The 13,695-nt window shown below is 31.8% G+C and overlaps 2 protein-coding genes across 3 annotated transcripts; both read left to right on the forward strand.

Moving 5' to 3' along the window:
* Positions 1-263: 263 nt before the first annotated feature.
* Bma-scpl-1 (Uncharacterized protein) lies at positions 264-8,311 on the forward strand (the record flags this gene model as incomplete). Of its 2 annotated transcripts, XM_043080229.1 has the most annotated exons (8): positions 264-1,176; positions 2,301-2,414; positions 2,679-2,848; positions 6,361-6,465; positions 6,745-6,894; positions 7,379-7,477; positions 7,764-7,850; positions 8,138-8,311. In XM_043080229.1, the coding sequence occupies 8 exons, from the start codon at positions 264-266 to the stop codon at positions 8,309-8,311; spliced, it is 1,812 nt and encodes a 603-aa protein (XP_042936163.1). The 2 variants fall into 2 exon arrangements, with proteins under 2 accessions (XP_042936163.1, XP_042936164.1); XM_043080230.1 differs by lacking the exon at positions 264-1,176 and having other exon boundaries at positions 2,357-2,414.
* Positions 8,312-12,943: 4,632 nt separating this feature from the next.
* Positions 12,944-13,452, forward strand: Bm12834 (Uncharacterized protein; the record flags this gene model as incomplete). Its single annotated transcript, XM_001900999.2, has 2 exons — positions 12,944-13,175; positions 13,355-13,452. 2 exons carry the CDS (start codon positions 12,944-12,946, stop codon positions 13,450-13,452), a joined length of 330 nt encoding a protein of 109 aa, XP_001901034.1.
* Between the last annotated feature and the right edge of the window lie 243 nt (positions 13,453-13,695).

Raw genomic sequence — 13,695 nt, forward strand, 5'->3', positions numbered from 1 at the left:
ATTGTTATTTTGTATTTCGATATGATTTCCATCTAGCTACTCATTCAGAGCCAAATATTGAATATGAAAAAAAAATTACACGCTCCTACGATTGATTTTTACGCAGTTCCATCGTGCTTTTTGCTTTTAACTATTTTGTTTTTCCAGGTACGATCGAAAAAGTTCTCGAAAATTTGCCGTATAACCGTATATTTCCCAATTTCCTTACTTAATCTCTCTCTCACTTCTTATTCTGAGGGGAATTCCGTAAGCTCTATTTTTCAATGAAAAAATCGGATGAACGGAACGGTCAGTCACTGGAAGGTTCTTCATTACCAGTTCATGGCTTACGGCGTCTTAATGTACGACAGGGGACATCTCTTTCAAGCAGCAATGTTTTAAGAAATTGTAAAGGTATTGAAGTGTTGGATGCCTCAAAATCTTTGTACCGGAAAAATAAAATTCTGAATTCATGGTACAATGCTGAGGACAACATGAGTGCAACTTGTTTTTGGAATCACGATGATATAGAAAGGACGAAAAATGACATCTTGTTGCTTGAGAATGTCATTACAAGTACTTGTACTGGCGTGGCGTCTGACAGCAACATGAATCTGAATGAAGCAAACCATAGCAGAGTAGAAGGAGCAACTTCACAAGGACTGCAGAAAATCGTTCCATGTGGTTATGCGCCCAATCGCTTTCCAGTAACTGTTACTTCTACACCTCGTTCATGTTGGCCAAAAACCTGTTACGAGAATCCATCGTATACTTCTTCCGGTGCTGTTTCTTTGCCTTCATTAAGACTTATGCCTGGTCCTCCATCTATAATGCAGCCGGTACCGTCTACATCCGACTTTGGTATATCGTCTGCTAACGAACAAATTATACATTCAAAATCGATGTTAGCATCCGATAGTGGTCCCGGTGATAGATCTCAAACGCTATTGGTCGGATTACTTCGTCGATTTGAAAATGGTACTGGGATGAGATGTAAAAACTTCACCAAAATTAATTTAGCAGACGAATTTTCCTGTCAAAAATTATCTTTTCCGAAACATAGTGCTGTCAAAGAATGTACTAATGTTGATGGAGGAGTGTCACAGCTAAACACACTCGATAAGAAAGGGTATGTTGTGGAAGGTGCTAACAGTAAACATGATGCATTGTTCATTTGGTCATTATCTAATGATAAAGGTGATTTTTTTTTGATTTAGGTTCTTATCCTCTATGTTTTACTAAGCCTGTGGTTTTTAATTTCATTTTAAGATCCTCTTAAATTTGAATTTACTAAAAATTTCAAAATTTACTATTGCTAAGTTGTTTTTTCACTTGAATAAACATGAATATTTTCTAACGTTGAGATATTAGCGGATATTGAACAATATGGTAGCTTATAACATTGATAGATAGTCTATCGTTTTCATGGAATACTTCTTCATATATTTTTTTAGTTTATGCAGATAGTACATCATTTTTTGTTCAATTTGCAATTTAGAATAATTTAATTAAGATGATTTTATCTAAACCATCTACTGCATTTCTTCCGTATTTCATATAAAATTTTTAAATTTTCAGTAGTTTAAAAAATGATTTTATCAGCTTTTCAAAATTACCGTGGGTTTCCCAAAATTGCATTTGGTTTCATGAAAATTTCATAAATTGAAGGCGACTAGTTGTGTAGATTATAAAAATAAAACAGTAGGTGCGATTGAAATTGGATAACTACTATTTGCCAGGACTACTGAAAATCAAGAAAGTGGATTTGTTGCACAGAGTTCTTCAAAGCGCCATAAGCTTTTGTTATTATGCTTCTTACAATTATCTCATTGATTGGGATTGGATTAGATGTTAACAGCGGCAGTCTATTTATAAGAATGAATTTTAGTATTGCAGTATTTTAGCAATCGGAGTTTAGCATCATATTCTTACTTTTCCTTCTCCTTAGGATTCATTTTGTATGGTGTAGTTCTTGATCTTTTCATGTTTTAGTTGAGATTCAAAATTTTGTAATTTTAGGAATTTCCTACTATCAGGAAAGCAATAGTATAGGATATCTTACGGATATGTAAAACAAAAGATCTGGTTGTCAGATTATTTTGTTTGAAGTCTGCACAATTTCATTTGGTTATTGTAACGCTTTTGAAATGCTCTAAGGTTTTGGAGCTGGGTTTTTAAGTGAATGAATTAAATAACACGTAAAAATGCAATCTTTTTTACTTTTTAATTGGTTGGATTTTTAACGGCATGAATTAATGAAGTATCATATTTTTGTATTCCATATACTGTTCAGTATCCACTAATTTCTTCAAAATTTTTAGAACCAAAAAATATCCGAAATAAATCGTCGAGTGTCGCATCACGTGGAAAGCCGCATATGCCCAAATTTCTGCAGTCATTTTGCTGTTGTATACGATCCGAAGCTACTGCTAAAAGTTCGTTTTAATTTTTTATGGACAGCTATACAGTGTAGAACTGGTAATGCAATCACTTATAGGATTGCATTTCACTAAAAATTTCCTAAATTCAGTTTATCTTTATTTTCATTAATTTTGGCTATAGCAGTTGCTGTATTATTTTCACTGAAAAGAGGCGGTGCTTTGTTATGTCGTACACTTTTTTTATTATACTATTTATTTTATAGTTGTTTGGATTGTTTTCTTTCTAAGGCTTTTATATTCAACATTGCTAATTGTTAGCGAAACGACGAACACTTCATCCATTTCCATCAACTTCAACTCCGCAATCACTGATTACTCAAGAAATAAAAAATTCGCAAAACTGTACGAATGTAAACGGAACAAATGTCAGTGTAAATGATTCCTATTCAGCTGATAGTTACGATGATACTGGCGAATACGTTCCCATGGTCAGTTTTCTTTTCAGTTTAACTGCGGTCATTGGATTTTCTTTTTATTAGGATTTTAAAATTTAAAGCTGTGTTGTTCTGATCAGTTTAAAAAAAAAAATTCATTTGGATTTCTTGGTTTATTTTTTTTAAATATAATTATTTGAAATTTACTATCTTCAGGTTACAGTAAAATAGGTTAGGACTTTAACTTTTTTTTTTTTTTATTCACAGTAATTTTTTTTAACGTATATTATTTATTTAGAAAGATTTTCAATTTTCGGAGTTTTTTGTTCAAAGACTAACAGTACTTTAAGTTTTTTACTCATTTTTGTTTTAAAAATAGTTGGCACACTTTGACGTCAAAACGTCTGTGCTCTTTTTTCTTCAATATCCAGTGTTTCGAAAAAGAGAATTATTTGTGTGGTTGTATTTGTGGTTATATTATTTATGAGGAACGTTTTTTACTTTCTTTTACGTATTAGATAAATGATGGATTATTGAACATATTTATATGACTGAACTAATTGTATTACTGTGCTGTATATACTTATATATATATATATATTTTATTTATTCATGTGATATGGCATTCGTTATATACATTCGGTACATTCATTATATGGTTCATTTCATACTGCCTACGAGGACGGTAAATTTCATCCACTAAGCACCAGCGCCAGATGTACTTCATAAACTTAAGATATGAACTGGTCAGGAATATCGGTAGATTCTCCCATCTTTAGTATGCTAATTTAATTTTACCTCCTCCGCTGACAGTAGTTGAATTGAGTTCAAATTGTAATACTTTAAACAGTCGTGTGATTAATGATTCTTTCAGTAAAAATTTAATTACTTTGATACAACTTAAGTATTTTGTTTTATTTTGAGTTTGTTGTCAACGGAGGTCGTTTTTCTTTTTAAGTAGAATTTATTTAACCAAATTCTCAAGTTAAGATTTCTTTTAAAAAGGTAAGGTATATTTCTCTACATCTCTTTATATTATCTAGACCTACTTATATTTTTTGCAGATAATTTCATGGGATTTTTCGAAGTCTTAAAAAATTGTTTTTCGAGGTTGTAAGGCATGAGAATATGAAACGTGAAAAACAACAGAAGAGTGAATAAAAGATCTTGGTGAAAAAAATGATATTTCACTTAGCATATGTGTTCTCGTTTTTCTCATGTTTTCTCATTCTACTGTTTGAATTGAAGAATGTGTTTGGTTGAGTTAAAAGCAATCGTTTTGTTAGATCAGTAGATAAAATGAGATGCATCTAGTGAAGCATGTGAAGTAAACAAATTTAATTTGCTATTTAATTACTCCAAGAGACCAGATTTAATTAACTAAGCCAAACGGAGTGAGGCTGCAGCACACTTTTAACCTGTTTTTGATGGTGAGAAGGTTATTTTATTGATGGGTTAAACTTCATTCCTTTTGCATTGTCATTTTTCCACAGTGAGAGCTTTCTTGTTCCATTTAATTCTCTCCTACAGCAATAACTCACTTCAGTGTCATCGTTAGCAGTAAAAAAACGGTCTGAGGAATGCTTGACAACAAATGTCTTATGGAAGTGTTTTAAGTGAAATAAAAAAGACAATTCATGTGCGCACTTGGTGAATTGATCTCTAGTTTTCTTGATGATAAGCCTGCATTAAAAGTGAGTTGCTTTTCTTGCACTTGCCGAAATGTTTGGAAAGTTTTGTGGTCAACAATGAACTAAGCGGTAAAAGAATGAAAGATTCTATATCATTTTTTTTTTTTGAAGACATAGAATTGGATGAAATAAATGAACTTAATCTTCAATGGAAACAAAATTTTAAATAGTTTCCAACATCTCATATTATAATATATTTTTTATATTCTACACAATTTATCACTTAAGTGGTAGTATCATGTGTTGCATTTTGAAAAAAATATATGAAGATTTTGACAACCATCTCTAGCCGCCTCCTTAACAGGTAACTTCGATTTCTTGAAATGATATCCCGAAGAATTCATTACAATCCTACTATCATGGGAAATTTGGGTTATTACTCAACATTGCTATTCTTTCGAAATTTTGTCTTTCACTAGTGCTTTAGTCTTATTATCTTTTTGTTCTATAAATCTGAACATCTGGTTTTGAATTCCGAACAGTTTTATCACTGTTCTATTTAGTTGTGTACTAATTGAAGGAAGAGATATTACTTATCTTTTGCAGCTAAATTGCAGCTAAATTCATTTCAATTGAATTTTAAGTATGTAATGAGTGGGAGCTTTTTTTTTCGCAGTTGTGTTTCCAACGATTGAGCCAAGTACGATTAGCTTTTTTGAGCTACGATTAGCATTAGCTTTTTTCATTTGGTATTATTATTTGTCATCTAGTTGTAGCGTGTTCACTGGAAACAATCTTATTTTGAAAAAGATTTACAGATAGCAGGCATGACATCGTTTTTAAGTTTTAAATGGTTGAGTGAAATGAAATGAATCCGTGCTTCGGCACTACATAACTCTTTTTCATGCCCGCTTTCGTGCTATATACGCAAAATATGTGGTAAAACTGATGTGACAGAGTTGGAATTCGCTATTTCACTAATACGCGAACTTTTGCTTTATGAAATGCACTTGAATACGTGGTTATGATCGATCAGTGTGGTCGTTACTGTTTTCGTTGTAGCGGTGGGATAGAAAAAAAGTGCTATAAAGCATAACGGCATATCACAGAACTGGATTTAAAAAAATTTTATTTGTCGTGATAAAACGTAGTATTCCCTTTGTTTTTTCATTTTTGAGATTATAATTGTTCGTTTAACGTTTGCGATCATTTAGTGTTTAAGTCATTTAGCTTATCTCTTCAGAATCACAAAAAAGTTTGATTCAGTGTTTTTTTTAACTTCCTAACTAAAAGCATGAAAATGCAGAATCAAGGTTGTGAAATTTGCAACTCAAAAAGGATTTTAAAGCAGGAAACATTTTGTTTTTTTGTTAAAACTTTGTAAGGATTGAGAAGAAAAAAATTGAACATAGGATTAGCAAATGCTACTTATTACGCCTTTTTTATATTAGATTCAAAAATTGGTCCTTTTTTTTCCTTTTAGCCTTATAAATTTTTGCGACATAGTTTTTGGTATGAGAACAAATAGTAATTAATTGCTGCTATCAAAGTTAGCCGTGAGAGTTAATTTAATTAGGTCAATACAGCTAAACTGCAACTGAGGAAGAAATGAAGTCGAAAATGTTCAAATGTAGTGAAAAAAGTGAAGTGTTGTCGTTTCAAGTGTTGGATGATGTGAAGTTAAAAATGCAAAGCACTATGTATAAATTGAAATTTGCGAGTGAAAGTAAAATTTTGAGATATGAGAGAATTTAGTATCAATGAAAGTCAGATTGGCTGCAACATTTCGTCCCTTATTTTTTTGCGCAAAGCGTAAGTTTTTATGGTGATTGGCAGCTTTTCGAATTTCGAGTACTTTAAAGGCAGTCAAGAAAATTTAGTTTATGTATTGTTTTTGAGATTGAAATATTTCTGAGAATAAAAATGAAATTTTAGCAACTCTCCGACAAGTTATTGCTTCCTCCACTACGTCCGTGTGATGGAGATAAAAAGTGTCTTATTATTGATTTGGATGAAACATTGGTGCATTCTTCATTTAAGGTTAATTTTAGCAAATTTCAGATTTTGGAGTAATTCGTTCTGGATTGTTGCATATCACAAACTTTTTTCGTGTTCGTATGTGATTCCTTGTGGAGATTTATAAATTCAAGAATTTGAAAGTCAAGCTTTATAATTGGGATATTTGTTCTAGGCCTAATATAAGATTGGAATGTTTAATTTGGTTCTTAGGTAGTTCTATCTGAGGAATTTCTTTTTGGAAAGAAATGACAAGATGTGTGGTCTTTGTCTTCCTTTTGTTTTTAATTAAATATATTTCAGCCTGTGAAGAATCCGGATTTTATAATACCAGTTGAAATCGATAACGTTATTCATCAGGTTTATGTGCTAAAACGGCCTTATGTGGATGAGTTTTTGGAAAGGATAGGTGACAAGTTTGAATGTGTATTATTCACAGCCAGCCTTGCCAAAGTATTTCTTTCCTAAGAATTGCGGATTATGGAGGGAAATGTGCAGTACCACAAAGATCTTTTAAATATCAAAATTTTGCTAGCTGTGTAGAAACACTGCTAAAGGATATTCTTGAAATAGAAACGGAATAAAATTGCACATTTTCTGCAGCGATAATAAAGAATGATTATTTCAGTTAGGATAGGAGCGCTTCTAAATGGGAGATGTAGTGAATTAGTCAGATTTGATAATTTAAGTACTTTGTTTACAAGTATTACCTTTCAACTGAGTCGGACTGATTTCTACAACTTCCATACTTTTTACGGAAGAACATTCACACAACCCTATTTCGTTGTGGTTCTCTTTATCACCGTGAGTAGAAAACGACATAAAGAAGCGACAAAATCATTCTTCCAGAGGGATTCAGCATTATTAATGAATGATTAGTAATGTAATAGAGATAAATTGCTCTTGAAATAATTTCGAGATTCTTTATGAATTTCAGTATGCCGATCCAGTTGCTGATTTTTTGGATAAACGAGGTGTGTTCCGCGCGCGTTTATTTCGAGAATCTTGTGTTTTTCATAAGGGTAATTATGTAAAGGTTTGCTTTTGTTTTTTTGTTTTTTTTTTTTTTTTTTCAAACATGTTTTCTCTGCGCTTGTTTAATCTCTCTGTTATATTATACTCCAAAGATGTTTGCAGAGATTGAAATGGTATGCATCGTATCATAATCAGTAAATAATCGCTTTCTTGTTTTGCATCCTTTAACAAACGATTTTAGCACATTCTCTGCAAATATCTTTAAGTATAAAATCGAAAATAACAGAGCAACTACAATAGGAATCGTATTTTCTTGTTTAACATTTTATTTTCTCTTCAATTTTCAGGATTTGACAAGGCTTGGTCGCGATTTAAAGAAAGTAATCATTGTAGATAATTCACCGGCTAGTTATGCTTTTCATCCCGATAATGCGGTTTGTTGATTTATTGATCCTTTTTTTTTTTTTTTTTTCATCGTCTTGTGGTCAGAAAATGTTTCCGTTTTTTACCGCTGCACTCTTGATCTATTTAGAAAACTGAGTTCAAACAAATAGGAAAATTTAGGGTATCATGGTAAATCTTGGGATATAAAACAGCTATTATTCTCTCGACATATTCGCAAGAATTTTTATTTTTGAATTAGAAGTGATGAAAGGAAAAATTATTGTAGTATTATAGCATTTAGCATTTCCAATGTTATCTCTTGAAAACACGTTTTAAGATTCCGGTACAAACATGGTTTGATGATGCGAACGATGTTGAATTGTTGGATATAATCCCAGTTTTGGAACAGCTTGCTGAAGTGGACAGTATTTATACGGTGTTAAGAAATAGTAACGATGATATGCGGAGAAGTATTTTGTCGGAGCAAATTGATACCAGTAAATCATCCTGAAATACTCTACATACTAGGTTATTATTATTGTTCCCAAGGCAAATGTGTGTTACTGGCTGAAGTCTGATTGCCATCGGTGATAATTTAAAAATCATAGTTGTTAAAAATTTTGATCTAAACTTGTTCTGTTTTGAGGAAGATAGGAAAAATCGACCTGCTGTATTAACGACCTGTTCTATATTGTACTGACTAACTGCTTTTCTAAATTTGATTTAAAGCTTTGATTTTTTGGCTACTATTAGTAAATATTAATGCATTTTTATTGTCATCCTAATTGTTTCTTTTTTATTATGAAATACAATCGTAATGTAATTTGGTTTTCCTAATTGCCTTAATTGTACACACTTATTCATTGTTTCTTGTTCTTCTCTTTGTTCTCATATTTTTTAGGAAGTTTCCCTTTTCTTGCTGGTATTTTCGCTTTCTAGCTGATATCGGTTTAACTTTTGATGTAACTCTTGTTTTGCTGCTATGTGTCATTTACTTTTATTTTTTATTTTTAGGGAGTATCTATCGAGTCCATCTTCGAAACGAAGATTTGAATTGATATGTTAAAGTAAAGAAGAGTTCACTATTGTTTTCATTATTTGTTCTTGGTTTAGCCTAGTGCATCAAGATGATTGGAAGGGCGTATTTGCATGTTTATTAATAACATAAAATAAATATCAGTTCAGATAGTTATACCCACTGATAGAAAAAGCGAAAAATGTAGAAATTTGTGGTCTCTTACCTGTATTGAATCATGCATTGTTATTAGTGTTGTTAATAATTTTGCTGAGCGTTTTATTTTTTAACTACGTTTTATTTTTTCTCCAATTCATATCATCTCCTTTATCGTGCCTTTTCATCTTGTTTAGTTTTGCATTTTCACTAGCTCGACAATTTATTTTTTCACTTACTCATTTTTGCGCAGCTTTTTGCTTCAAAACATCAAAGGAACCGGGAAAGAGAATTCAAATCTGAATTTGAATTATTATGCACTGATTGCATTTGAGTTATTTAAGTGCTTTATTTCTTAAAAACTTTTGAGTTGTAATTTGAGTAGTAGGTTTTCCCATCAATGCAATGGATTCCTCATGATGTTATGGTAACGGGAAAAAGCTAGTATGCTTAAGTCGATCGATATTTACAGAATTTCCAGACGAATAAGTAGTGCAGATGGCGGCGAGAAAAAAGTTTGTAAACTGTAGTTATTGAAATATATTCATCCTGGATGTGCCTTTTGGAATGTTATTTTCATTTACATAACACTGTCATTGTAGAATTTTTTTTTTTTGAAATGTTTGTCTAAAAGATAAAATGGATTTAAAATCTAGTGAAATGCGACGTTTATGGCTGGCTGTCCAGATGATGCCCAGTTTCATAGCTATTTGGGACTGGGTTGCAAATGAGCGTTAACCTGAATGCAGTAGATCCCATCAAATACACCACGTATGCTGATTTGTAACTGATCCAGACGAGTGCAAAATAGCGGAATGGGAGCTCACTGCTCTGCTAGATTAGTTAGTAAACAACAGACATATGCTAAGAATGGAACTAAAATATCATAAATTTTTTTGCTAAGGAATATTTTTCAGTATCGCTTACGCGGACTGAGGATGATGACTTCTTTTTTGCATGGGTGTCGTCTTTATATCCAAATAGTGTGGATGTTTGTTTATTTGAAGACCGTAAAAATAAGCTTATGTAGAGATTTAAAGTTTTAAAATGAAAACGGAAGGTCCCTGAATTTTCTTGTACTTGGTAAAATTTTAAAATATTTTGGATTTGGAAGGTTACTGCATCGTGCACTAATTGGAGAAGTTGTGTCATCACTGGTTGCAGACTGTTCTGTTCTATACTGACTGCATCGTTATGATAAATTGAGTGAGAGGTTCTTTACAGGAAAAGGCGGGCAATTTCTCAGCAGTTAGTTTATTTTCGACATCTGCATTACGAAATGAATTCTTGGTCTTTTAAGCGAACTATTAGGTAAGAGTCTGTGCCAAATGAAAGTGTAAATTTGTTTGAAAGACAAATTCCTAATTAAATTAAAGCTTAGACTGTGGTAAATCTGTGTTATTCAATTTTATTGTTGCGAATTGATCCGACTTTCTTGCAAATTTAGATACAACGGAGTAAATTGAAGTCGGTTAACTACTGTATAATTAGTCATTAAGGCTACAGACCAATTTGAGGGCGTCATGTGCTTTCGCTATTGACATTTTCGAAGCTAGTATGTTGTGATCACCACATTAAGTAAATTTGACTTCAGGTATATAAATATGATTACGAATGAAACTGTGACATTGTAACAATTGATTATTCTACTTCATCGTCGGAAACTGAACTTTTTATTCTACTGGATAAGCTTAAAGACGTTCCTTTTTTTAAAAGGCTGAAAATATTAAAACAGTGGGTATAATTTTAAATTAATATGAATAACTCAGTTTCTTGTCATAGAAAAAAGCAAAGTTATCACATGAAATTATAAGTCATTTTGGAAGAAACGATTACATTAACTGAGATTTCATTTGACCAATTTTCAAGGCATATCACAAGGGTAACTAGTAATCTCAGGAAAAGCTAGCTGTTCATAAGCAAGTATGAAGATTTAATAAATCAGCCTGCAATCTGAGAAATAAAAAATGAAATTCATAAGATTCTAAGGTGCTCTGAGTGTTTTAACTTCAGGGCTTTATATATCTGATTTAACTTCAGGGATTTATATATCTGAAAGCTCGGAGTAAAGTTCCTTCAATCTAGAAATTATTGTAGTCTTGGTAAAACTTTATTTTTAAATGTCTTCCTAATTGCTATTATATTTTTAGCGAATTAACAGATTAATCAATTTAATAAACAGTTCAATTGTTTGGAACCGAATGTTGATTAATTGTTCAATTGTATTTTACAGTTTTTTTGGATTACATCATATATTTTATTCGACATGCAAAATTCACTTAAAATTGCCGTGGAAGCACATCTTATTAAAACAATAAAAAATTTCACGCTAATTTTGATTCCCTGGCATTTTAAATGTTTTCAGTCTTCTTACACATAAATTTCAAATCAGCATCACATATTTCTGAAGTGTATGGGAATAATCTACTGGAATATAAGTAAAACAAAAATTGTATGGAAATGCAGTAAAATATTTAAACTTATATTGAATCTAACACCAATGCTGACATTAATTTCTACAGTTTGTTATTTTATTCTAATACTGCAGTTCGTTATATCATCATATCATCGAACTCTTCTATTATATACTTGACGCTCAAAATATAAACATTACAACTAAACTGACAGTTGAAGATAACTATGGGCATAGTCTTGCTGATTTATCATGGTAGCAAATTTTGAAATTAATTGTAGTTGACATCAATTCGTATTTCTCCTTTAAATGTTACTAAATTTTATGCATTTTTCAGGAATTCAAATTCATTACCTCATAAAAATTTGACGTTTTTTCATTCTAGAAAAAGTTCCTTGGTGGTGATTCCTGGGATTAGTCAAATTTTTTAAAATCTCAATAAATTTTGAACGATTGTCAGATCCAGCATTTCTTATCAAGAAGAAAAAACTGTACGGTGCAAAAAGTGCTCAAGAGTAAATGAATCAATCACACACACCCACACACTGGTTAATTGTTCATTAGCGACAGTAATTAAATGATGCTATCGCAAATACAGTCATCAGAAATGCACGTCTCCCTGTTAATTTAAAGTCCAAAATCAGTTTAAACGAAATAGAATTCAGCAATTTTGGAATTTCAAAGTTTTTTTTTAAAAAAAAAAAGTGGAGTTTTGCAGTCCAAATATATGCAACTAATAATTTAGAAACTGATGATTCATTCTAAGTTAATTACCATCATTATGTGTTATAAAAAAACACTTCCCATATAATAAGATATAAAAAGCAACTAAACACCATCAACTCAACTTGTGGTATCTCCAACTATTCAATGTAATGAAGAAAACTAATGACTGGAAATTTGTGATGGAATTAATTTCCAATCAAGAAATGACCATCATTATCATGTCAGTAGGGAAAGCATCAGCAAAATATCTTGTAAAATTTCTCAAACACTGTAATTCAAGTTTCAAATGTACAAAATCACAAGCCAAAGTAATTTATTATTTCGTAGTGATGAGAGAAATGAACCAGCTCCCTTTCATCAATTGTTAACTTCTTTCAAAGTCACATTCTTTGTCCCGATTTTGTGGCTATAAAAATGCTCCCTTTGAAAAACAGAATGCATCAACTTTCACTGCAAATTTCTTTCACAATTTTCGACCTTTTTGTAATCTCTCCTTCAACGTATTTTATTTTAACCTATTACTGGATCAAAAATCTTGCACTAAAACGGATTCATTTATTTGCATCGTATCATTTCAAACCAGGAAAATGTTAAGGATTAGCCACAAGCTCCTCTAGTCAAGCGAATTGATTTCTATGAATTTTTATAAACTTCGAACGAAATTAAACGGAATGTTTAGATGGTTCAGATTTTTTGAGAATTAGTATAATGAAGATTCGAAAATGGAGATAATTACTATTCACAAAGAATAAATGTAGAGACCATTTGGATATGTAGATTATGACTACAGCTAAATATTTCTAGTATCACTAAGTCAGATTTCAGGAAATAACATGGTTTTTAGAGGTATTGCGGGAGAAACTTTGCTGCTGATCGCAGTAAATCTCTTAGCAATATCACTAGTGGATGCAGTTCCCTATGGATACGCTAGACCTTCACCCCTAAAAGGTAATGGTGCAGAAAAACCATATGATGGCGGACCTGGACCGAGCGATGATGTAGGATATTACCAGAGTGTCAAAGATGGACAAGATGAAAGCAGCAAATATTACGGCGGTAAAAAAGGTAGCTCCATGCAGCAATTTTTATGTTCATTTAACGGAATTTTAAGACTCGAACTAGCTGTTCTCGGAAACATTGTATAGACTAATATTTTTATCATTAATTTCTACTTTTTTTTATTTAAGGTATTCAGTTCAGTTCACTTAGTTTGACAACACTTAAGTTTTTTTTTTTTTTTTCAGATATGATGCTACCCCAACCACGCGCACCTCCTAGCAGAGGATATGAAGCCATTAGCAAAAGAGGCCAAATGTCGTATGCACGTCCGAGTTATAGCTAGGAGCACTGCCATTTCTCGCTTGCAAATTCAAAATCGTCTATCATCTACTTCGTTTACACCGTCTGTCTTTAACTTTCTGCGAAGAACGTGAATTATTTCGATAAGTAATTTCATCTCCACTCTCAAGGACAAACCAAGTTTCTTCCTGTGTATTATCACTGTTTTGAGAAAAATAATAATTTTACGTAGTAAAACAATGTACAATATGATAGAATGGGACGAAAATTGCTTATAACTATCACT

Source organism: Brugia malayi (genome assembly GCF_000002995.4).
Source record: "Brugia malayi strain FR3 genome assembly, contig: Bm_v4_Chr3_scaffold_001, whole genome shotgun sequence".
NCBI classification, from domain to species: Eukaryota; Metazoa; Nematoda; class Chromadorea; order Rhabditida; family Onchocercidae; genus Brugia; species Brugia malayi.